General features: G+C 41.8%; 1 protein-coding gene and 3 pseudogenes across 8 annotated transcripts in view; 2 read left to right on the top strand and 2 right to left on the bottom strand.

The window, feature by feature from the left end:
• Window positions 1-25,480, bottom strand: part of SLC71A2 (solute carrier family 71 member 2) — a 100,886-nt gene that overhangs the window by 40,820 nt on the left and 34,586 nt on the right. For all 7 annotated transcript variants that reach the window (XM_035298532.3, XM_054253476.2, XM_078364639.1 and 4 more), the window contains one exon: window positions 4,319-4,381. In XM_035298532.3, the coding sequence (XP_035154423.1) occupies window positions 4,319-4,381 (63 nt within the window). The remainder of the gene's footprint in view (window positions 1-4,318; window positions 4,382-25,480) is intronic.
• LOC118153597 (threonylcarbamoyl-AMP synthase pseudogene) lies at window positions 1,114-1,939 on the top strand (annotated as a pseudogene).
• Window positions 6,603-7,857, top strand: LOC118147814 (ras-related protein Rap-2b-like; annotated as a pseudogene).
• On the bottom strand, window positions 15,397-16,989 carry LOC108591661 (elongation factor 2 pseudogene; annotated as a pseudogene). The gene has a single exon (XR_013532006.1). The product of XR_013532006.1 is annotated as an elongation factor 2 pseudogene (transcript).

Below are 25,480 nucleotides of genomic sequence, written 5' to 3'. Positions count from 1 at the left end.
GGGCTGAGGTTTAGCCTACCAAGTGTGACAGAGGAACAACAGGGCAAGGTTTATATGCAAAACAATAATTATAATGATTGAAAACAGAATTTAAGCCCAGAAAGATGAAAGTGAGGATACAGGGGTAGGTAGGGGTGCCACTGAAAGGCAGGTATGATGGGTTTTTAGTGCTGACATAATGAGCTGTAGTATAAAAGAAAGTAAGCTAGAATGGTAAGTAGGTAGAGGTTGAATACTAGGATATATAGAGAAACAGTATGTATATGGTTAGAGCTTGGATGCTGGAAACAATACTATTTGGGGTAACATTCTGGTTTGAGCAATTGCAACTATGAAACAATGGGCAAATTATTTATCTTTATGTCTCAATTTACTCAACTATGAAAGTGAATAATAAGTACCTATCTCTTAGAAAGTTTGCTATTATCAATACTATGTGATGGTTAGAGTTACTGTAAGTGAATGGCTAACTTAGGGTGGAGGACAAAAATCACTGGGAAATATATCAAGGAACTGAAAGACCACTATTATTGGAAGGATAATCTGTGTGGATACTGAAATGACGAAGAAATAAGACAGGTCTTGAATATTGCTAAAATTTCCTATTCAGCCCATGGTAGGATTATTATATTGTTGCACGTTAGTCATAAACACAAATTACCTAAATCTGGTCATTTGTTATTGTTTTTAAAACTACTTAAGTTTAATGCAGAATATATTTTTTGCTAAATTTAAAATTTTACCCAAATTGTCATTTCAAAATTTTTTTTATGTTTGTAGAATATATTTCAACAACAGCAACAAAAGGTTTTTCAACAATCTAGAATTGTTCAGAGTGAGACACTGATAACAGTTATATTAGCAGTTCATAAAGGTCTGTTGTATGTGGCAACAATGCATTGTTATAAAGCATAATGTATTTATGGAAACTGAAGGTAGTTCTAAGTTTATGGGAAAAAACATTTCAGACTTTTCGCTACTTTCCATCTTGAGTTCATTGTTCTGAGTTAACTTAAGTGATAAATCAATTTTTACTTTAGGATTCTAATGGTTTTGTTAGGATTATTCGAAACAAAAAAAATGGTAAATTGGGAATTTTATTTGAAAATGTACTTATCATGCATATAATCTGTATGTTATTAGCACTTTAGTCATAGCTCTCTGTTTACCTAGAAACAGAAAGTCTGTAAATCATTTCTAGGTTGTGTTTCTCTTCTTTATGTATCCCCAGTGTCTGTTAAGTAATAAAAAGCTCCCAAATAGGAGGCTGTCTCTGGAATGTCAGTCCAGAGGCATGAGGGCCACAGTGGTTGCCAGTGTGGAACTGAGCAAGGGAGCAAGCCCAGAGTGTTCAGCCATGGCTGAGCTGCACACCAACACCATGATAGCCACCCCCACTGATATGCCATATGGTGTGGCCTGTGCAGCAAGCTGCTCAGTGGCCCTGTGTACTGTGTACTGCCTCAAGAGCTGCAGGAAGGCCAAGCTAGTGACTGTATGAGAGTACCCCAGGAGCTCCTGAAAGACCTATTGCCAGGACCAGTACCCCTGGTGATGGAACGTTTGGAGGAGCTCAGCAAGGACCTAAACCCCTTTACTCCTCTTATAAAACATCCAGATTCCTAATTATGCCTTTATGCAAAACTTGGCCAACATGTATGAGGGTCCTCTTGCTCTTACTAGTGCCAACCTCAGCTCCCAGGACAGTTCTCTGAATGTCAAGGAGTTGTAAGATGTCTGACCTCACTTGTTCTTGGTCATCGATGGGGGAGACAAACTGGGGATGGCCAGAGCCCTGAGTGTTGCCTCGACTCAACTATGGTTGACTTACCTGCGAATAGAGTTTGGCATCATTCATCCAGGCTGTGCCCTGGAAAGTACTACAGCCTTCCTTCAACAGAAGTATGGGCTGCTCCCCTAACATGCATCCTACTTGTGAAACTCAGGAAGCAGGAAGGCCCATGGTCTGGTGCTGAATACTATGTGTTGGTCCACTGATAACTGCCAAGCCCTCATTTGCAGAAGCCACTGGAGCTACAGCACTACTGTGTCTTTCTGAACACTGTAGACCAAGCCCCAGAAGCTGCATCTGGAGGAAAGGCAAGATTTATTATTTGTAGTCTCATATATCAGCCAAAGGCTGAATGGAGATGTTAATCACATTCCTACGTGGCCTTATTCTAATAAGTATCTCTTTTTTTCTTCTTTTTTAATTTAAATAGCAGATTTAGAATCTAATGAGAGCCTCCTCTCTGCCTGGGTGGTGGCATTTAAAACAGTGCAGACCAGCTAAAAGTGCCAATGCTGTTTGAAAAGTCTCAGCTGACCAAAGGCATCGGTTGGGCTCCTGAAACTGGAAAACCAGGTAGAGCCATGGGGCCACTCTCTCCTCTGAGCCAGCAGGGCTAGTGGTGTCAAAACTGCTGGTGGGGAGAGCAGTCATTTTGGTCTAATACTGGGATGTCTACTCAGTTGATGGGGGTTGTCCAAATTAAAGAAGCCTGGGAAATAAATCTCCTCTATCCTTTTCAGCCAGGAACTTTTTTTTCTAATTTATTTGTAAATTAAGTTGTAGTTAGTTATGCCTATAACACTTTTATCTAAATCCAGTGTTCTCAGTAGCCTTTTGTCTATTTAATGTGGACTAAGTATTCAACATAATTACTGCTGGGCATTTGAACTTTGTTTTTCTTTAGTATAAAGAAATACAGCTATAAAAAAAGTACCCAAATGGTAAAAAATAAAAATAAAATGATGTTTTACATATAAGTATCCTCAAATTCTTTTTAAAAACAGGCAAAGAATAAACAATACTCACTACAATTAATGCTGTGTAAGAGCTGTGAATATAATAAATTATAATGGCTAAATTCAACACATTAGTAAGGTATAATTTTAAGTATGTTGTTCAGTACAAAGTATAATTATGCATAGATTGATATTATTTAAACTGGGAAGCACAAATTAGACCCTACACTCATATACTTTACTGTAAGAGACTAAAAAATACTGTTACATTTTAATGCTCTATTTAACCCTTTTCCTATTTAGAAAAAACAAATGCAGCTCAGTGCCAATGTTCATTTAATTTTACAAAAATACACTCTTTGAGGCTGAAGCAAATCTGACTGATTATAAAATATAAGAAGTGGTGTTCTTTGAGTTATTTCTAAACAGAGCTAACATCAGAATTGCCTGAATCATCAGAATCTCTATTTCAGAAAAACTGGATTCATCAAATGAATCTTCAGCCATTAAGTTCAAGAACAATGTTAACATCATAGGTAGAAATGCTACATTTTCTAAGATTTGATATTTTCAGTGACAGAATGTTACTATATTTTGTAACTAGAAATATCACTGTTAAAAACAGAATGCTGGCCCAGTGCAGTGGCTCATGCCTGTACTTATAGCACTTTGGGAGGCTACGGTAGGCAGATCACCCGAGGTCAGTAGTTCGAGACCAGCCTGGCCAACATGGTGAAACCCCGTCTACTAAAAATACAAAAATTAGCTGAGTGTAATGGCAGACACCTGAAATCCCCATTACTTGGAAGGCTGAGGCAGGAGCACTTGAACCTGAGAGGTGGAAGTTGCTGTGAGTCAAGATCGTACCATTGCACTCCAGCCTGGGCAACAGACCAAGACTCCATCTCAAAAAAATTTTATTTAAAAGAATGAGGAAAAAGAATGCTATCAGTAAAATGATGTCTTTTGTTTCCAAAGTCGATATACTAAAGCAATGCAAAAATAGTAATAAAAGCCACCTGTTTTGTGGCAAAGTTATCTTGGAGTAATGCTGCAGCCACAAGCCCCACTGGTGAGTATTCTCAGCACCAACAAAAAAACAGTTAAAAGCAGTTTTGATATATATCATATTAAAATCGACATAATGAATTAAGGCTAACGAAATCAAGTGGTTGAGTTATCACAAAATCATGGCCACTTTGTCAGCTTGGCTTCCTTCAACCTCAGATACCTAAAAAGAAGACAGTAGCAACTGCCCACTTTATTCTGTTGATAAGCAGAGCAGTTAGAAGTTACATAATAATTAAACTCTTTATAACCTGTTGTGTACACAATAATAAAAATAAAGTTAGGCCTATAGAGTATTCACACTGCTTTTGCCTGTGAACTATTGTATGCCTTATGTATTTGTGCTGTATTTTACAGTGACTTTGGTAATAACCCAGCTAAAAATTTAGATTTCAGTCTCTGGAACAAATAGTATGTTTCCCAAAGTCCTACTAAAACTTCAGAGTTAAACTACCAAAGATCCTGGCTTTGGTTCATTACGAACCTAAAAAGTTTTTCTTACCTTTACACCTTGAATGAGACCATTCATGAGGAATGTGTGTTGAAGAAATGTCTCATGTAGAACCTACAAAAAGCAAACAAACATCAAGACAAATTCAAATTTAAGTTAAAAAAAAATTTTCTGCCTCTCTTAATGGCATCTACATAAATGAGCCCTACAATGAAAAATTATTAAATATCAATGAAATCCAAAAGACAAATAAATAATTGTGGTACATCCCGATTATCACTTAAAAATGAGCTACCAAGACATTAAAAAACGTAGAGCAACCTCAAATGCACACAGCTAAGTGAAACAAACCAATCTGGAAAGGCTACATATTGTATTGTATAATTCCAAGTACATGACATTCTGAAAAAAAGTAAAACTATGGAAACAATAAAAAAATCAGTGGTAGCCAGGGATTGTGAAGAAGAGAGGGATAAATAGAGCACAGGGGATTTTTAGGGTCATGAAAACATTTTGTATGATACCATGATGATGGATATGTGCATTTTGTATTTATCCAAACTCAAGAGTATAGAATACCAAGAATGAACCCTAAACTACAGAATTTGGGTGATAATATATCAGTGTAAGTTCATCAAATAAAACAAATGTACCCCTCTAGAAAGGAATGTCCATAGTAAAAGAGGCTATGCATACATAGGGGAAAGGGATACAAGGGAAATCTCTGTACTTTCCTCTCAATTTTGCTGTAAACCTTAAATGACTCTTTAAAAAATTAAGCCTTTAAAAAAAGGAAATTATAATCCACTCACAAATTACTTCTAATCTTTTCTCTAACAACATTATTTTTAAGGTTTAGAAAAAGTTTGTCATCTCAGCTACTGACATTTGAATGCTACTTGCCTGTACTGAAGAAAAAGAGAAGCAAATAAAGGACACCAAATATTTCAAGTGAAATGTCAAAGTTCTCAGAAAAATCTTCCAAAAACAATAAAGTCAGAGATACAGAAATTGTCTTTTAAAAATATAAAGATTAGAACTCTTGAGTAACTTGATTTGTCACAGGCATCACAAAAATATAACAAAATACAAAACAAAAAAGCGTATTTAAAAAAATGCTTATCTGATCATGTCAATTACTAATCCATTGTCTCTCAGACCCACATTCTCCCTTCTATACTCTGTCAGATCAGAGCTAAGAGACTAGACATGTCTCAGACTCCCTTTGCCCACAGGCTTCCTCTTACTTTCTGTCAGTGGGAAGAGGGTGGCGTGAGTGATGGTGAACACCGCACCAACAACGCCAGGGTTCTCTCATGCTGTCAGAGGAGCAGCAGTGCTGGTCCTTCCCTGCCCCCACCTCAAATCTCACCCTCTTGACCTCAGACCACCCCTACAACAATTCTACATGGAAAATGATCCAAATTTACATTCCCTTTGTACAGGTGATGATGCAGTTTAGGAATACGAGACCATCACTTTAATTTGGCAAAACCACATCCATGGATGAATGACAGCATGGGCCCATTCTGAGCAATCAAGCCACCACGCAGGCAATTCCTCTAAAAATTTTCAATCCATGTTTAACCTTTCTACTGTTTCCTACCCACCCTCCCCGCAAAAAGGAAACAGTGAAATAAGTAAAACAAGTCAATAATTTTTTTAAAAAGGCCAACCTTCATAAAATAAAGCCGTTGTAAACAAAACAGCAATATTCTACTCAGACTTTTGATAAACTATAAAAATGAAAATAAAGTACGTAAATAATTTAGCTACAAAAGGCAACAACTGTTATCAGAATAACGTAAACCTAATAATACAAGGCATATTAAATATCTCAGCTAAGATCAAAGCTTTCATTTTTAACATCTCTATATTAAAAAAAACTCAAGCTTAGCCAGGCACAGTGGCATGCACCTGCAGTCCTAGCTACTGAGGAATCTGAAGAGGGAGGATTGGCTTGAGCCTCGAAGGTCAAGCCTGCAATGAGCTATGATTGAGCCACTCTGCACTCCAGCCTGGGTAACACAACAAGACCTTATATCAAAATAATAAAATCAATCAATAAATAAAACTCAAGGAAAATGTCCCCTTTAAATATTCTTGAGAAGGATTACACTAAACATAAAATGGCATTTGCTTAAAAAAACACAGAAAGCATTTTAAAAGAAAACAATTTTAATTTTTAAAAATGACATTTGCTTACTTTTAAAACAATAACTATAAAATTTTGAGAAATGAACTCTCTTCCAGTAACAATAAAGCTTAGAAATATCTACAGGTGGGGAGTGAGCGCGATGGGCCGCGGTGGTGGGCGCACGTTCCGTGGGAACTCATGCCACGCGCGTCCCGGCCTGACGCGCAATTAGCAGCCACCTCCGCAGCCAGCCGCCACTGCCTCCTCGCCCTCCCGGGGAGCTCCTGCAGTCGCCTCACGCAGGCTGCGGGCATTGTCCTCCCAGTTCGCTGCCCGGGCTTCTGCTGCCCCCACGGACTGCTGTAGGGTCCGGACCTGCGCCCCAGGGACACGCCGCCGCCGGCCGGCCTGGCGCCCGACCCCCGCTCGGTGGTTTCTGCCTTGCCTTCTTCTCTGGGCTACTCTCTCCTGGATTTTTCCTGTGGAGCTGAGGAAGGGGAAGAGAAGTCCAGCCGGCAAGCCCAGTCTTCCCCGGCGCGCAGCCCCATAGGGGCCACGGCAGGTGCGGCGAGAGCGCTGACGGAGCCACGAGTACAAACTGGTTGTGCTGGTCTCTGGCGGCGTGGGCAAGTCCGCGCTCACGGTGCAGTTCGTGACGGGCTCCTTCATCGAGAAGTACGACCCGACCATCGAGGACTTCTACCACAGGGAGATTTAGGTGGACTCGTCGCCATCGGTGCTGGAGATCCTGGACACCGTGGGGACCGAGCAGTTCGCGTCTGTGCGGGACCTGTACATCAAGAACGGCCAGGGCTTCATCCTGGTCTAGTCTCGCCAACCAGCAGAGCTTCCAGGACATCAAGCCCATGTGGGACCAGATCATCCGCGTGAAGCGGTACCAGCGCATGCCCGTGATCCTGGTGGGCCACAAGGTGGACCTGGAGGGCAAGCGTGAGGTCTCGTACGGCGAGGGCAAGGCCCTGGCTGAGGAGTGGAGCTGCCCCTTCATGGAGACGTCGGCCAAAAACAAAGCCTCAGTAGACGAGCTGTTTGCCGAGATCGTGCAGCAGATGAACTACGTGGCGCAGCCCAACGGCGACGAGGGCTGCTGCTCGGCCTGCTTGATCCTGAGGCGGCTGCCGCTGGCAGGCCGTGCTCTGCGCACAAAAGCCAAACGCATCCGATTAGAAATCTCTAAATGTGATTTCTTTCTGGCTTTGAGATTGGAGACCACTTTGCATTGGCCAGGGTGTCTTAGGAACCCTGCTGACCTCCGCGGCCGACGGACCCTGCCTCCACCCTGTGCTTGAGGGGGTGTACCGTCCTTCCCATCCGATACTCTGGTAGAAATGTGGCTCTTTGCAGCATGTACGTTTCTCCCTGATTTTGGTCGATGCATATTTCCCCGTTTAAGTAGCCGTTAGGGAATATCCGCAGCCTGACGCCCACCAAGCAAAAGTTTCAGCCTGGGGGGGGGCGGGGAACGACGGGAGGGAAGGGTGGAGGGAAAGGAGGGGGAGAAGGTAGAAAAGGTCTTTCTGTTTTTTCGTTTTTTGGTCAACAACCGTTTTTCTAGTTCCAAGTTTTAAAATAGGAAGTCCGGGAGAACCACATGAAGGGCCAGGAGAGGAAGAAACTTTTGTTTTTTTTGTGTGTGTTCCAGGAATATCTGGAAATTAAGATCGGATTCCTTTTCTGCCAGCTTGGAAGGGCAACCCCCGGACTGATTGCGATTCTGAGGATGTCTATGCAAAGTTGGATTCTTGTTACAGTGTATCCAATCTGAAGTATTGCATATCTGAACTGGGACTTTAAACACTGATGCCAATACAGTGTGGGGTGCCAGAAAGTGTCTGCTGATATTCGTGGGGGAAAAAAATGTATTTTGTTTACCTACTGTATCAAAGGGGAATCTGGGGACGAACTGTAGTATTTTTTTTTTATCAGCTGTGAAGAAAATGTTACAGATCTGCACATTTTCGTGTGTACTATGGTGTGTGTACTATGGTGTGTGTGTGTGTGTGTGTAAGAGTTTAGCCTTTTTGTTTTTTGGTTGGCAGTAACCGATTAATGACTAGCTTTTTAAAATACAGTACATAGACTTTGTAAATGTGATTCAGGGCCCCCAGCAACCCTGTGTCTGCAGAATGCCTTCAAAACTCAGCTGTTCCAGCCGGTGCCAACCTGTGAACTTCCCACCATATCCCACAACCTGCTATTCCCCCAAACCACTTCCCAGTTTCCTTTCAGTAATCTTTCTGAAGCAGCCAGGACAATTGGGCCTGTTGTTTAGTGAATTTCTTTATTATTTGCAGCCTTTAAAATGTAATTTCCATCTTTTGCAATGAATTTCTTTGTTTTTTCTTGCTTCATTTTGTTTATATTTTCAGGTATCTAGGTCCCCTTTTATATTATTTTTAATTTTTTATTACCTGTTATAGGGTGTTCCTCCAGAAGCAAAGAGCAAAATTTTACTGTTGTGATGTACCAATTCTAACTAATTGTAATTTTTAATTTCATGCATTTAATCATTGTCTCTTCATTTTAAGACTTTTAATACAAATGTCATTTTTAAAGAAACAAATCCAAAAAAAAAAAAAAAAGAAATATCTGCAGGTATTAGATAAACATACACCTACATTCACACTGTTGTATTAGACCGAGCACAGTAAGTCAACACCAAGACAAAAGTATGCCAAATTGCAGGGTTGATTGCCGGCGACCACGAAGGGACTCACGTCTCTCCAACCCGTGGCAGAGAAAGAAGGATGACAAGACCTTTTTATACCCGCAAAACCACCTTGGGAGTGGGGGTGAAGAGCAGAGATGGGGATGAAAGGCTGTAAATCACCACCTGGGCAGAGAGGAGTTTGAGGGGGCTCCAGACATTCCAAGGGCCAGGGGACTTTTGTCATTCCGATTGCCACTTAAATGGTTTACAGAAGTCACGATAAACATTAGTTTATACATTATTTGGGTAGGTGTGGGGTCCACAGATTTTTTTAGTTACTTGGCGCCAAGATGGAATTATCTGGGGGTGCTTATTCTGGTTAATACCGGTAAACAAAGGCCAGCAATTCTGGCATTACAGATAAGAGAAGGTATGCAGCTTTACCTCTCTTTGCATTTTGCAAAGCAAACTAGCAGTTTACAGAGGCCATGGCTAGCAGTCATTGTGAGGAGAATGGAAACAGTTTTGTCTCTTTATAAAATGGCATTGTACAGGTTCTAACTCTAGGCCAGCTATATCACAACACAGAGCTGTGTTTCTTTACTTCCACAGATATAATAGAAAAAATATGAAATTAAATTTACAGCATCCCTGGAAAGCCAAGAGTCATCAGGCACTTCTGAATGACACAGAACAGATGAGAAAAGGCCGACAACAAAACCTGAAAGAGCTGAAGTAGCACTTGAAGGTGAAAGAGAAGACCTTGAAGAAGTTAATTTTCTAGAACCCAGAAAGAAACCTCCCATATCAGAGAAGTAGGAAAAAATAGTCATAAATGAAAGGGTTATTAAAAGATCACAAAGTAAGCTTCCTGGTGTATTCCTCTCAAAGCTGCTGACCTACATATTTGGCCCCAAGATAACGATCACAAGCATAGTTCTCTGAAAACTGTGGGACTTCTAAGTGGGATACTTGCAGAATTGAATGGGTTGAGATTCAAAAAGGATGATGCCCTAGATCTCTTACGGCTGCCAAAGTGGACAAAACCCTACGACCACATGGTAACCCCACAGAGTACTTCAGTACTCTAGAGTACCCACACTTTCACAGAGCAAGAGTACCTATAACTAGACCCTGCATTCAATTTTACAGAATAAGGCTTTCTACTTGGGCTAGAGAACTACACTCTAGTAATCACAGGTGTCTAGACTACAGGTGGAAAATTGGCTACAACCTGACTGTAAACTTGCAACTGCCTTGGCAAAATTTTGACTGAGACAGTGAGAGAGATCAAACTTAACCGACTTGATCTTACTTCTAACCTCCAACCTGTCCTTGTTCATTCCTGAGCATAGGCTGAAATAACTTTGGGAGAAACTTAGTTTATAGTTTTAAAAACAAAGACAATCATAGCCCTTTCCCAAAGCAGACCTCCTTCTTGCCTGGGGACTAGATTGCCTTTGTAGGACCAACATTAGCCACAAGATTAGAAATTATGGTTTAGGAGTCATGTGGCTGGAGGCTACAAGATTCTGGCCCTCCCTAAACTCCTCCTCATATCGCTGCTTGAGATATTTTGCAGACCCTGCACTTGACGGATTCAGCTGGCACCACCCAGATCGGTAAACTGGCTCATCTAATCTTGTGGCCCCCACTTAGAAAGTGACTCAACTCAAGAAGACAGCTCTGACTCCCTGTGATTTCATCCCTGACTAATTCTGTACTGTGGTTCGTTTTCCTCAAGATGGCCTTGGTCTAAGCCTTGGTTATGTCTCTCATATTTTATAATCAGCTCTTCAATATCCACAAAATAATTTGCTAAGAATTTTGATTATAATTGCATTGACCACAGATTAATTGGGGAAGAACACACATATTATTTTTTGTTGTTGTTGTTTGATTCAAAGTCTCGCTCATTCACCCAGGCTGGGGTGCAAGTGGCATGATCTCAGCTCACTGTAACCTCCACCTCCTGGGTTCAAGCAATTCTCCTGCCTCAGCCTCCTGAGTAGCTGGGATTACAGGTGTGCACCACCAAGCCTGGCTAATTTAGTACAGATGGGGTTTTGCTGAAGGTGGTCTTGAACAAAATAGTGAAACAGATGTCATTAGACAAAAACCACCGTAAAAACTGCTGCAGACAAGCACTGATGGATGCTAAAGTAGGCCAACAGAACAGGAACAAGACATCTGGATAGTCTCAAAGTATTTCTCCACAAGATACTCACTTAAGGCCAGGAGTTCAAGACCAGCCTCAGCTGGTATGGTTGAGGCAGGAGAATCACTTGAACCCAGGAGGTGGAGGTTGCAGTGAGCCAAGATCAGGCCACTGTACCCCAGCCTGGGTGACAAGTTGAGGCACTCAAACAATTAAAAAAAAAAAAAAGACAACAATATGTCCGTTCTTCCACAATCAATCTAGTCAATGAAATCATAATCAAAATTCTTAGCAAATTCTTTAGGGTATCGAAGAGCTGATTATAATACACACACATACACACACACACACACACACACACACACACACGGTTTAAACCAAGGCAATCTTGGGGAAAATGAACCATAATACAGAATTTATACCAGATATTATAGCCAGGCATGGTGGCTCACCTGTAATCCCAGCACTTAGGGAGGCTGAAGCAGGCAGATCACCTGAGGTCAGGAGTTCAAGACCAGCCTGCCCAACATGGTGAGATCCCATATAAAAATTAGCTGGGTGTGGTCGTGTGTGCCTGTAATTCCAGCTATTCAGGAGGCTGAGTCAGGAGAATCACTTGAACCGGGGAAGCAGAGGTTGCAATGAGCTGAGACCACACGACTGAACTCCAGCCTAGGTGACTGAGACTCCATTGCCCCCCCAAAAAAAATAAATAACAAATATACATATATATATTACTATAGAAGTTAACACAGGATGGTGTTAGCACAAGGAAATATAGCTCAATAGAATACTTAAAACATTTAGAAACAAACCTATACATAAACAGTTGTGTTATTTATGACAAAGGTGACATAGTACAGTGGGGAAAAATAATTTTTTTCAATAAATGATGCTGGTTCAACGAGATGTTTGTTTGCAACCAAACTGAATATTGAACCCCGCCCCCAACCAAACACAATGATCTTTTTAGATGATAGGTCTACATGAGAACAACAAACCAATAAAGCTTTGTGGTAGAAAAAGTTTTCTTAAACAGGATTTTTTTAAAAGGACTAACCATTAAAGAAAAAAAAAAAATTGAACTACGTAAAAATGTAAATTCAATTATAATTAGTGTAATCCAAAGGCATTAAGAGAGGAGAAAAGCAACACAAAGCTGGGTGCTCTGGCTCACATCTGTAATCCCAGCACTCTGGGCGGCCAGGGCAGGCAGATAACTTGAGGTCAGGAGTTTAAAATCAGCCTGGCCAACATGCAGAAGAAACCCCATCTCTACTAAAAATACAAAAATTAGCTGGGCGAGCTGGGACATGCCTACATTCAGAGCTACTTGGGAGGCTAAAGCAGGAGAACTGCTTTAACCCAGGAGGCAGAGGTTGCAGTGAGCCAATATTGTCCAAGCATTCCAGCCTCGGTGACAGAGCAAGACTCCATCCCAAGGGGAAAAAAAAGGCAATCTAAGAATAAGGAAAAGATATCAGCAATTAAGTACATGTATGTGTATACACACACACACACATACACATGAAAAAAAATTATATTCAGAATACATAAAGAACTTCTACAAATGATAAGAAAAAGGAACACAACACAATTTTAAAAAAATTGATGAAACATTTCAACTGACACTTAACAAAAAGATATTCATATGGCCAATAAATATGTCATACGTAAAGAGGTTAACTTCATTGGTCCTTAGGGATACGTAAATTAAGACCTAATATACCCACCGGAACGAAATTCAAATTGCTGAAGACATGAAGCTTGCCTGGTTGAAGAATAAATTGTTCACCCACTCTGAAAAACTTTTAGCGCTACATACTGACATTGAACACAACCCTGGAATTTTACTCCCAGATACACAGTCCAAGAAAGATGTACACATGTTCACCAAAAGATATATACAAGAAATTTTACAACAGCAATATTTTTAATAGGCAAAAACTGGAAACCCAAAAGTCCAATACCAGAATGGATTTGTGTCAATAGACTCCAAGACTATCTCTAAGTTCAGCAATTTGCTAAGAGGATTCAAGGACTGTGAAACTGTCATATTTATAGTTTATTACAGAAAAAGGACACAAAGCAAAATCAGCAAAGGGAAAAGGGACATCAGGCAAAGTCTGGAAGAAGCCAGATGCATGCTTCTACGAGTCCTCTCCCAGTGGAGTCACACATAAAGCCTTTAATTCCTCCGGCAATAAACTAGAACAATGAGCCGGGCGTGGTGGCTCAAGCCTGTACTCCCAGCACTTTGGGAGGCCAAGGAGGGTGGATCACGAGGTCAAGAGATCGAGGCCATCATGGTCAACATGGTGAAACCCCGTCTCTATTAAAAATAGAAAAAAATTAGCTGGGCATGGTGGTGCATGCCTGTAATCCCAGCTACTCAGGAGGCTGAGGCAGGAGAATTGCCTGAACCCAGGAGGCGGAGGTTGCAGTGAGCCGGGATCGCGCCGTTGCACTCCAGCCTGGGTAACGAGCGAAACTCTGTCTCAAAAAAAAAAAAAAAAAAAAAACAACTAGAGCAATGGTCAGCCATGGTTGCTCAACCCTATAATCCCAGCACTTTGAGAGTCTGAAGCGGGCGAATCACATGAGGCCAGGAGTTTGAGGCTAGTCTGGCCAACACGGCAAGACCCCATCTCTACTAAAAATACCAAAACTAACCAGGAATGGTGGTGCCCTATTCAAGAAGCTGAGGCAGGAGAATCACTTGAACCCAAGAGGCAGAGGCTGCCCAGATAGCACAACTCCACTGCAGCCTGGGCAAGAGCCAGGCTCTGACTTGGAAATGAAAAAAAAAAGAAAGAAAGAAAAGAAAAAGAGAAACTGTAACAACATCATGCAAAGTGTTGTCCACTATGGAAGTTCACAAAAGCCTAGAGGTACAGGGTTTTTAGTGGCCAGTGATCCTAAAGGGCGCTAAGGAATGACCAGTTACCAGAGCTCGAGTTCATGAGAAGGAAAGGAGGTGTTCACCATAAATAATGTTTGCACAAACTAGAACAGCGAAGTTCAAATATTCAATCACACAAAATGCAGAATGTTCCAAGAGCTCAACTGTGGCCTGTCGAGGACCAGTCACAGAAAACAGTCCGCCCAGAAAAATGAAAGATTTGAGCAACTCGGCCCTGCTGAGTTTATCTTTTCCTGCTCAAGATAAAAGAAAATCATAGGTGGTTATGTAACAACCACTATACAACAAAGAAATGTTGCTACATACAACCTGGATTAATCTTCTAAACCAACAAAGCCAAAAAAGCCAGACAACAAAACGTATACATTGTATGATTCCATTTACATACGTAATATTAAACACACACACACAAGGGCCAAACTGTCATATTAGAATTGTGACAAGGACAAAAAGTACTTAGGATTGCTTCTGGGAGGGTGATATAGTGCTGGATATATAAGCCTATTTACTGTACAAAAATTCATCAAGCTGTGTATTTATAATTTATACACCTTTCTGTACACATTATACATAAATTAAAAGCTTACACAAAAAGGTCTCTGGTTCCTATTTTATTTTAGCCATGAGGAAACTTCAGGAAAATATATCATTCTATAGAATCATATCTTCCTCAGATCAAACTCCTAACACAACTCAAAATCCTGTAATTTTTTACTGCAAGCGTAGGAGAACAGCTTCCCTGTTTTCCATTTTTTAGAAGAGTCAGGGAAATATAGAAATGGAAAAGTTCAAAAAGTATTGAGATATCCACTAATCCAGTGGTTTTTCTGACTATATTCCTCAAAAATGTTTTAGGGACCCTATAATGATTTGAATTTCTTTTCTTTTCTTTTTCTTTTTGAGATGAAGTCTTGCCATGTTGGCCAGGCTGGTCACAGACTCCTGGCCTCAAGTGGTCTGCCCTTCTCAGCCTCAAAGTGCTAGGATTACAGGTGTGAGCCACTGCACCTGGCCAAATATTTACTATTTGTTCCCTTATAAAACAGCAGGTTGCTCCCTGCTGTACATGATGATTCATTTTTTCTGTTGCTGCTTTAGAGATTTCCCTTTCTTTTCTTCCCCACTCCACCTTTTTTTTCCACCACCACATCAAATTTATTATTCCAGTAGTACTAGTACAGGCTGGAGGTGCTCACGGTGATGCCGCGCAGGACTTCCTGCCTGCTAGAAATGATCTATCAGCTTGTTCCTTTCCCCTTTCTTGGGCAAGAGCCACAACGGGCAAATTACCCAAATAAACCTCTTAATGCATTTGTTAAATTTGTCTGGACATCTGACTTTCCCTCTGAAGAAATGGAAAGTGTTGGGTGTCCCATCCCACCTCCCCCTCCCCCACAGGCCCAGTAAGTCCCTGCAAAGAGGGCATGTCTGCTGCCTCTGGACTCTGGAAATAAATATCGAAAGAAATGGCATCAAGTGTTAAGGTTGAGCGATGGCACGCAGCGGGCCCCAGAAACCTCTCAGGGGAGCGTTGCTGTGTCGGGACAGTCTCCAGGTGTCGTCTGAGAAAGTAAGGACGTGGTGCTGTGGGCGCCGTGAGTCTCTGGGGCGACAGACACTGCAGGAGGTGCCACCTACAATTTGTCCAGGAAGTTGTCCAGGGCCGGGATGCCTTCATTCAGGCCCTTGCGCTTTCGGGTCTCTGCCACCACCTGGCTGGGGTGGCTGGTGTTGTCGAAGGGGTCTCCGGGCAGGATTTGCCAGTGGTCGAACACGCACTGGGGGAAGGCCTGACCGCCGGTATTAGACCTCAGGTCGACAGTGAAGCCGAAGGACTCAATGACGGGCAGGTATGCCTTGACGACAAACATGGAGGTACCGGCCACCTGAGACTCCTCGAACACATGGCCCCGCTTCCTGTTCAACACCCCATAGATGCCACCAACCACTTGCTCTGGGCACTGGATCTCCACCAAGTAGATGGGCTCCATGAGGCGCGGCTGGGCGTTCAGCACATTGGCGCAGAGGCAGCGCTGCGCCATAGGGATGATCTGACCACCCCCGCGGTGGATGGCGTCGGCATGCAGAGTCAAGTCGTGGATGTCGAAGCACAAGCCCCGCGTGTTCTCCTCACAAAGCGCTCCCTCCTTGGTGGCCCACTGGAAGCCGGCCACCACGCTGTCCTTGATCTCGTTGAGGTACTGCACGCCCTTGGTGATGTCATTGAGGATGTTGGGGCTGGTGCCGTCGGGCCCAAAGCACCAGATCTTGCAGGCCTCGGCCACATCCCACTTGAACCTCGCTGCTTGAGCTCCTGGCGAGCAGACACCTCACCTTTGTCGATGTCCTCGGCCAGGTCATCCGGGAAGGGCCACGCCTTCATGTACAGCCGGTTGTGCTTGTTGGGGAACTTGGAGAGGCAGGGCACGTTGGACTCTTCACTGACCATCTTAAGGTAAGAGATGATGGGGTCAGATTTCTTGATGGGGATGCAGGCATGGTCCTCTTCTAGGTCCTTGAGGCAGATCTCCAGGTGCAGCTCACCGGCACCCGAAATGATGTGTTCAATGATGCACTGCACCATGGGGTCGGACTTGGCCAGCCTCTTCAGACCCTCCACCAGCTTGGGTAGGTTGGCCGGGTTCTTGGCCTCCACGGCCACCTTGACAACAGCGCTGATGCTGAACTTCATCACACGCATGTTGTGAGCATGCTCAAAGGTGGTGGGTAACTTCTTGCTAGCCAGGGTGCATATGGGTAGTACCCAACTTAGACGACTTCCAAAGATCTTAACAATCAGGACAACCTTGAACTTCACATGCAATAGTCAGTGCCTCAGACAGTGGAGTGAAAGCTACCAAATCCTTGAGAGAAGAGTGTCTCCCAGGACTCCTGAAGCCAGCCTTGGTGTCGGCCACAGGAAAAGACAATCAAGGAAAATCTCTGACCTCCAGTGAAACGCAGAAACTAAAGGACCCCTGTACTACATGTGACTTTGAGAAAAAAACAAGGCCAGGTGCGGTGGCTCATGCCTGTAATCCCAGCACTTTGGGAAGCCCAGACAGGAGGATCCCTTAAGCTCAGGAGTTCGAGACCAGCCTGGACAACACTGCCAAAATCCTGTCTCAATCCATCAGTCAATTAAAGAAAACTAGCCAGGAAAAAAAAAAGTTTGACTACAGTTTGACTATGTTACAAAATATATAGGTGTAAATGTCTTTCTTCTTTTACTTGGGGTTTGTTGAATTTGTTGCTTCTGTAGATTAATGCTTTTCATCAGATTTGGGAAGTTTTTGGCCATGATTTCTTCAGCCTGTTGCCTAGGCTGGAGTGCAGTGGTGTAATCTTGGCTTACCACAACCTCCGCCTCCTAGGTTCAAGGGATTCTCCCGCCTCAGCCTCCCAAGTAGCTGGGACTACAGGTATACACAACCATGCCCAGCTAATTTTTGTAACTTTAGTAGAGATGGGGTTTCACTTTGTTGGCCAGGCTGCTCTCGAACTCCTGACCTCATGATCCGCCCACCTCGGGCCTCCCAAAGTGCTGGGATTATAGGCGTGAGCCACCACACCCAGCCTTGAATTTATTTTTAAAAAATGTATTATAAACACTATATTAAAAAAAATTGTCAGACTTCTCACATTTAACATGACAGTATAAAATGGTTAACAAATTATCTTTCAATACAGCTAGATGAGCCCATTTCAGTGCTCTGAAATTCAACCAAAGGCATAAAACAAACTGAGAGCATTTACTTATTAAGTTACTGAAGTTCAGTTGGAAATGGCGGTTTTCAGTTTTGAGCTGCTACCAGTCTCTTGCCCCTCCCAATAACCTCAGCTCTGTGGGTAGGTTGGTTTAAACAGGCCACTGCTGCTGCTTGAGAGGACTCATTGGATTTGGAGTGCTGTCAGTTAACGAGTCAAACAGGGAAGGCTGGCGGCAGACTGGTGGGGTATAGACCAGGGATATAACAGGGAGTTGTAGAAGGTGAGACAGCCATAAGAAGCTTGAAAAGCTCTCCCCAAATCCCAGGTTGACTCTAGACTACACACATGCATATAAGAGATGGGAACATGCTCAAGTCACCCATAGATCCCTGGCCATCAGAAGCTGCACATACTCAGAGATTTCAAGAGAATCTGGAAGACAGCAAAAGCCAAGGAAGAACTGAAAATAGCCTGAAGTATGAATGCAGTTCCAGTTCACATACAGATCCATTAGTAGAGAGCAGAAAGTTTACTGCCTTGATCTGTTTAACTATAATCTCTTACCAATCTGGCTGGTCCCTGAATTATGGAGGTAGAGATCCCAAGGTAGCCAAGCTTAAAAATAAAAATAAAAACTGAAAAGAGGCATCAGCAGCTGCATATTATAGAGGATACTTCACAGATTTAGTTCAAGCAAGTTACTAAACAAGCAAAACAAAAACAACCTTCAAGGTAAGAAAAAAATCAAAATCCAGGGCCAGGTGCAGTGGCTCACACCTGTAATCCCAATGCTTTGGGAAGCTGAGGTGGGAGACTGCTTGAGGCCAGGAGTTCAAGACCAGCCTGGTCAACAGAGCAAGACCCCATCTCTAAAATAAAAACAGAAAAAATTAAAGCCTTAGCCAAGTGTGGTGGTATGCAACTGTAGCCTTAGCTACTCAGGAGATTGAGGTATGAGCCCAGAAGTTCAAGGTTGCAGTGAGCTATTACTGTGCCACTGTATTTCAGCCTAGGCAACAGGGCAAGACCCTGTCTCTTTAAAAAAATATCCAAAATTGCAAAAATGCATTATCTAAATATACCGCTTTTAACAAAAAATGATTGAGATATGCAAAGAAACAAGAACATATAACTCAATCAGGAAAAAAGGCAGTCAGAAGAGTCTCTGAGTGTTCCCAGATATTAATCATAGCAGACGAAAACTTCAAAGCAACCATTACGAATATGTTCAAAGAACTAAAGGAATCCATGTTTAAAGAATTAAAGGAGGCCAGGTGTGGTAGCTCTCACCTATAACCCCAACACTTCTGGAGACTGAGGCGGAAGGACTTCCTGAGCCCAGGAGTTCAAGACCAGCCTAGGCAACATGGTAAGACCCTTTCTCTTAAAAAAAAATTAAGTAAAAAAGAATTAAAGGAAAGTATGGACCAGGTACGGCGGCTCATGCCTGTAATTTCAGCACTTTGGGAGGCAGATCACTTGAAATCAGGAGTTTGAGACCAGCCTGGCCAACACGGTGAAACCCTATCTCTACTAAAAATACAAAAAATTAGTTGGGTATGGTGGCACACACCTATAGTCCTAGCTACTTGGGAGGCTGAGGCAGGAGAATCGCTTGAACCCAGGAAGTGGAGGCTGCAGTGAGCCAAGATCATGCCACTGCACTCCAGCCTTAGTGACAGAGAAAGACTACGTCTCCTTCACCAAAAAAAAGTATAATAATTTCTCAGTGAATAGGGAATTTCAAATAAAATATAAAAATTATAAAAAAGAAACATGGGAATTCTGCAATTAAAAATTCAGTAATCAAAATCTCAATCCACTAAAGGGAAACCACAGACAATTTAAGATGACAAGAATCAGTAACCTTGAACACAAATAAATATAAATTATTCAAACAGAAGAATATAAAACAACTGGCCAAAAAAAAAAAAAAAAAGAAAAATGGACAGCTCCTCAGAGATCTATAAGACATTATCGTATAAAAAAACATCTATGGCTGGGCCTGGTGGCTCACGCCTGTAATCCCATCACTTTGGGAGGCTGAGGCAGGCAGATCACAAGGTCAGGAGTTCTAGACCAGCCTGACCAACATGGTGAAACTCTGTCTGTACTAAAAATACAAAAACTATCCAGGTGTGGTGGCAGGTACCTGTAATCCCAGCTATTCGGGAGGCTGAGGCAGGAGGATTGTTTAAACCCAGGAGGAAGAGGTTGCAGTGAGCAAAGATCATGCCACTGTACTCCAGCCTGGGTGACAAAGCAAGACTCCATCTCAGAAAAAAAAAAGAAAAAATTTATCTATAATGAGAGTCCCAAAGGAGAAAAGGGACTGCAAAAATATTTGAAGAAATAACGGCCAAAAACTTCCCAAACCTGATGAAGAGCATTACAGAAACAACAAGCTCAACTAACCTCAAGTAAAATTTAAAAGACATTCACACCCACATACATTATACCGTAGTCAAACTATAGAAAGACAAAGGGAAATCTCTAAAGCAGCAAGAGAAAAAATGAATCATCATGTACAGCAGGGAGCAATCCACTGTTCTATAAGGGGCAAATAGTAAATATTTGGCCAGGCGCAGTGGCTCACACCTGTAATCCCAGCACTTTGAGGCCGAGGAGGGCAGACCACTTGAGGCCAGAAGTCTGTGACCAGCCTGGCCAACATGGCGAAACCCTGTCTCTACCAAAAAATATAAAAATTAGCCGGGTGTGGTGGCACACACCTGTAGTCACAGCTACTTGGGAGGCTGAGGCAGGAGAATCGCTTAAACTTAGGAGGTGGAGGTGGTAGTAAGCCAAGATCATGCCACTGCACTCCATCATCCTGGGCAATACAGTAAGACTCTATCTCAAAAAAAATAAATAAATAAATAAAAATTTGAAAAGCATCCTTACCACACAGCTAGTATGACAGTAAGAAAGCAGGCAGTATTCCAAATGTGGCCCATGGGCCATAGTATGTAGACTCCTGACCTGACGTAAGGAGATTAATAAGACTTTTTGTCATGGGCTGTCTTCCCATCAGATACAATGCATGCCAGAGGCAACATAATGATATAGTTAAAATATACCATTGCTGGAAAAATCTGTCACAAAACCAGAATGCACACCAAATGTTTTGAAAGCCAAATTTTAAGACAAAGACACACATGAATGGTTATCTTAAATTGTCATGTTAACTCTTTTTATATTGTTGATTAGAAAAGCTAGAAATCAGCATTGCTCTTTTTTTAAGCATTCACTTGTTTAGTAAAATGAAAGTTTGCTACAGGTTACAACACACAATACTAGAAGAGAAGTAAATGTCAAGCAAAGCTCATTTCATTTGTTTGGTTAATGCTCATTACAGCCTAATCATCAACAATGCAAGAAAAAGCAAAAATTTAACAAATAGTGATGATACAGATACTTTGGGTGAATGATACTTATCTGATTTTAGTAATTATAAGGCACATAAGCAGGCCAAGTTCTGGGTACTTTGGTCATCACACCATTAGAAAACTATCAAAACCATAAAGGTGATCCTAGAACATCTTGTCATTAAAGCAAGCATGACCATCTCCACGCAACTGTAGTTAGAATACTTTACTTCCTTTTCACGTGAACAGCAAAGTATCCAACAAAGTCCTTGTGTATTGTGACAAAAATGCCTCACAAACAGTCCTATCCCAGCCCAGCCACTCCAGTCCCTGAAAGAAAACAATGATTAAGGGAAGGACATAGGAGCACTAGACAGCAAAGCAAGTTAAGGAACTAACAAGAGAGACATCATGGAGGATGGACGGATGGATGGATGGACGAACAGGCACATATGTTGAGAGTCAGGAAGAAGGGATAGAAAAATTGAATGTGGCAGGAAAGTATTTAAAGAGCATTCATAAATTATCAGATCACCACATGAAAAGGACAGCACAGTTGAGAATACTGAGTCCTTGAATCTCCAGCAGGATTTCGGGAAAATCAACTTGAAAAAGAAAATCTGCAAATTTTAAGAAATAAAATTCTTTACTTATAGGAACTAACATTAACGAACATATATTCATTCAACTGACATTCAATGAACATTTATGTTCACTGAAATAAGTGATCGATTTAAATATATCTAAAGGCATTTAGTTTAATCAGATCATGACAAAAGGAGGTCAGGCCCTCTAAGAGGATGCATGTTTTGACTACAGGGTAGAACGTTAGGCAGGGATATAAGACAAGAGAGGAATCTTATGTACAAACAACAACAACAATAACTGCTACTACTACTAGAAAGTAAGGCCACTGCGTGAAGCCCATTCTATAAATTTGTTCCAATGTATTAGGAGTGGAGACCTTTCTGACAATATTTAATAGACAAACTAAAGTTATAATCTAGGCCTTGGCTACTTAAGAAAGACAACAAATCACAAGGAGAAAATGACTTTGTTAACTCAGAAGTAATTGCTCTACACTGCTCATACTGATCATACACAATCTATATGATCCTGGTTGGTTTCAGAATGCAGAGTTAGTCCAATGAGACAATATATTGAAACATAAGTATTATCTTGTCTTTTCAAATCACAATCTCAAGAATGACTTTTGCCTTGATGGAAACAAGAAAGAAGACTGTGCATTGGTTACAGTAAGGGAAAAAAACACATGAACCATCAGCTTAATATGCAGCTCCGGCTGCAAAGAAATAAACTCTAATTTTGTCCCTCCCTTATCAAACAACCCAACATAATCGTCCCTGTCCAACCAAAAAGGGCACAATGTGGAAGGGATGTACCAGAGAAAATCCTTTCCCCCAACCCCAATAAGAATGAACAAGTCTCCTCAGTCAAAAACAGGTAGAGTTAGCACACTGTGATGTGAAGACTGGAGAAACAGCAAAGCATAAGAGAAAACATTTAGCTTAATTTAACAACATCAGGAACCAGGAAAAAAAAATGAGCACATCTGCTAACTCAGTAACATTCCTTCCATGGCATTATAGAATTATGCTACCAAGTCTATACTCCTCTTGCTTAAAGTTCATTTTAACTAAGTCTCTGCAAGCAGCACAACTCCTCAGAAAGTGCAGAGGCAGCAGAGCAGCATTTCAGTTGCTTCTAAGACTATATAGTCTAGGGACACAAAAACCCTAGAAAGAGTATTTGCTTTGGACAGTCAGAAAGAAAGTGTATCAGCCTGTAGGGCCCATTAAAATTAATTCGCTAGTTAAATAAAGCAAAAAGACATCTGACCATCTGATCAAGGATAAGAAAAGCCCAAAGATTTTAACCGTCTGGAAGAAGGTTTTGGAATTTCTGACAGGGCAGCAAATATACTAAGGTATCCTTTCTTTGCTTTAATTTGAATTCTTATCAAAGAATGACCACAGGATTATTTCTATGTTGAGAAAACAGCTGAACCATTACAGACAACTGACTGCATCAGAAAAAATATTATTTTGAAATCTTAACCCTGTAACAAAGAAGTTAGGTGAGAAAATAAAAGGGAAAGGGAAGGGTCAAGGGAAAAAGGAAAAGGGAAAGAAAGGGAGAAAGCAAAACAGTTCCTTAAAATGAGCGGCCAGGTCTACCTTATACCCATTAGATTGGCTATTAGAAATAAAGAAATAATTTTGAAAAAAACGGAAAATAACAAGTGTTGGCAAGCAAGAGGAAAAACTGGAATCCTTGTGCACTATTGGTAGGAATGCAAAATGGGACAAGGTCTATGGAAAAGAGTTTGGCAGTTCCTCAAACAGTTAAAAATACATTTACTCTGTGATCTAGCAATTCCACTTCTGCATCTATATACCTGAAAGAATTGAAAGGAGGACTTAAAACAGATTTTTACACATCCATGTTCTTAGCAGCATTATTCACAATAGCCAGAGGGTAGAAGCAACTCAGTGTCCACTGACTAATGAACTCATAAACAAAATGTGGTATATACATACAATAGAGTACTATTCCACCCTTTTGAAAAAGGAAATTCTGACACATGCTATTGTACAACATGACAAGCCCTGAGGACATTATGCTAAGTGAAATACGTCAGTCACAAAAGACAAATACTACACGGGTTCCACTTATACCACATAGTCAAAATCAAAGAAACAAACAAACAGGAAAATGGTGGATGCCAGGGGCTGAGGGAAGTAGGAAACAGGGAGTTATTGTTTAATGGCCATAGAGTTTCTTTTTTTTTTTTGGGACGGAGTTTTGCTTTTGTTACCCAGGCTGGAGTGCAATGGCACAATTTCGGCTCACCTCAACCTCCGCCTCCTGGGTTCAGGCAATTCTCCTGCCTTAGCCTCCTGAGTAGCTGGGATTACAGGCACGCACCACCCATGCCCAGCTAATTTTTTTCTATTTTTAATAGAGACGGGGTTTCACCATGTTGACCAGGATGGCCTCGATCTCTTGAGCTCGTGACCCACCCACCTTGGCCTCCCAAAGTGCTGGGATTACAGTTTTTTTTTTTATTTTTAATGTTTATTTTTTATTTTAAGATGGGGTTTCACTATGTTGGCCAGGCTGGTCTTAAAACTCCTGACCTCATGATTCCTTTCTTTTCTTTATTTGAGATGGAGTTTCACTCTTGTTGGCCAGGCTGGAGTGCAATTGCACTATCCTGGCTCACTGCAACCTCCACCTCCTGGGTTCAAGCAATTCTCCTACCTCAGACTCCCAAGTAGCTGGGATTACAGACATGTGCCACCATGCCAAGCTAATTTTGTGTTTTCCGTAGACACGGGCTTTCGGTGAGGAAGGAGTCTCAGGCATCTGGGATTCCCTCCCCCATCTGTCATCCACCTGCATCTCAATAGACAGTAGGCCAGATGGTGCCTCCTGAATCTTCCTGTAGGTGGCAGGCTTTGTCTTAGGTAAACTCTCAGGAAGACACTGTTTTTACTTAAAACAAGATCAAACTCGAAACCTTTTCACATGCGAGTCCTAAAACTGTAAACCGGAACCCTTTTATATGCAATTCCTGAAACTGTAAACCAAAACCTTTCCACATGTGAGTCCTAAAACTGTAAACCGGAACTCTTTCATATGTGATTCCTGAAGCTGTAAACCGAAACCCTTTTCATATATGACTTCTAAGACTGTAAACCCAAGATTCTTCCAAGTGCAATATCTTAAGTATAAGCCTATATAAAGGCGGAACCTTCCTTTGTTAGACGAGCTGAGCTTTGGACAATTTATCGCTCAGGCTCCTGGGCCGAATAAACTTCTTCCTTCTTAATTCGGTGTTCCAGAGATCTATTTCCTGCGGCTGCTCCTGCTACATCACCACTTTGGTCAGGGTGGTCTCGAATGTGCCTGCCCTGGCCTCCCAAAGTGCTGGGATTACAGGCATGAGCCACCACGCCTGGCCTACAGTTTTCATTTTTAAGAGATGAAATGAGTTTTGGAGATGGATGGTGGTGACAGATACACAACATTATGAATGTATCTAATACCACTGAACTACATACTTCAAAATGGTGAAAATGGTAAGTTTGCTATATGTATTTAACCATAAGTTTTTAAAATAAAACAAAAGGATTGGCTGGGCGCGGTGGCTCAAGCCTGTAATCCCAGCACTTTGGGAGGCCGAGGCGGGTGGATCACGAGGTCAACAGATCGAGACCA

This window comes from Callithrix jacchus, chromosome 1, assembly GCF_049354715.1.
Source record: "Callithrix jacchus isolate 240 chromosome 1, calJac240_pri, whole genome shotgun sequence".
Lineage (NCBI taxonomy): Eukaryota > Metazoa > Chordata > Mammalia > Primates > Cebidae > Callithrix > Callithrix jacchus.
The sequence above is the reverse complement of the archived record's forward strand: the minus strand, read 5'-3'. Positions and strand labels throughout refer to the sequence as shown.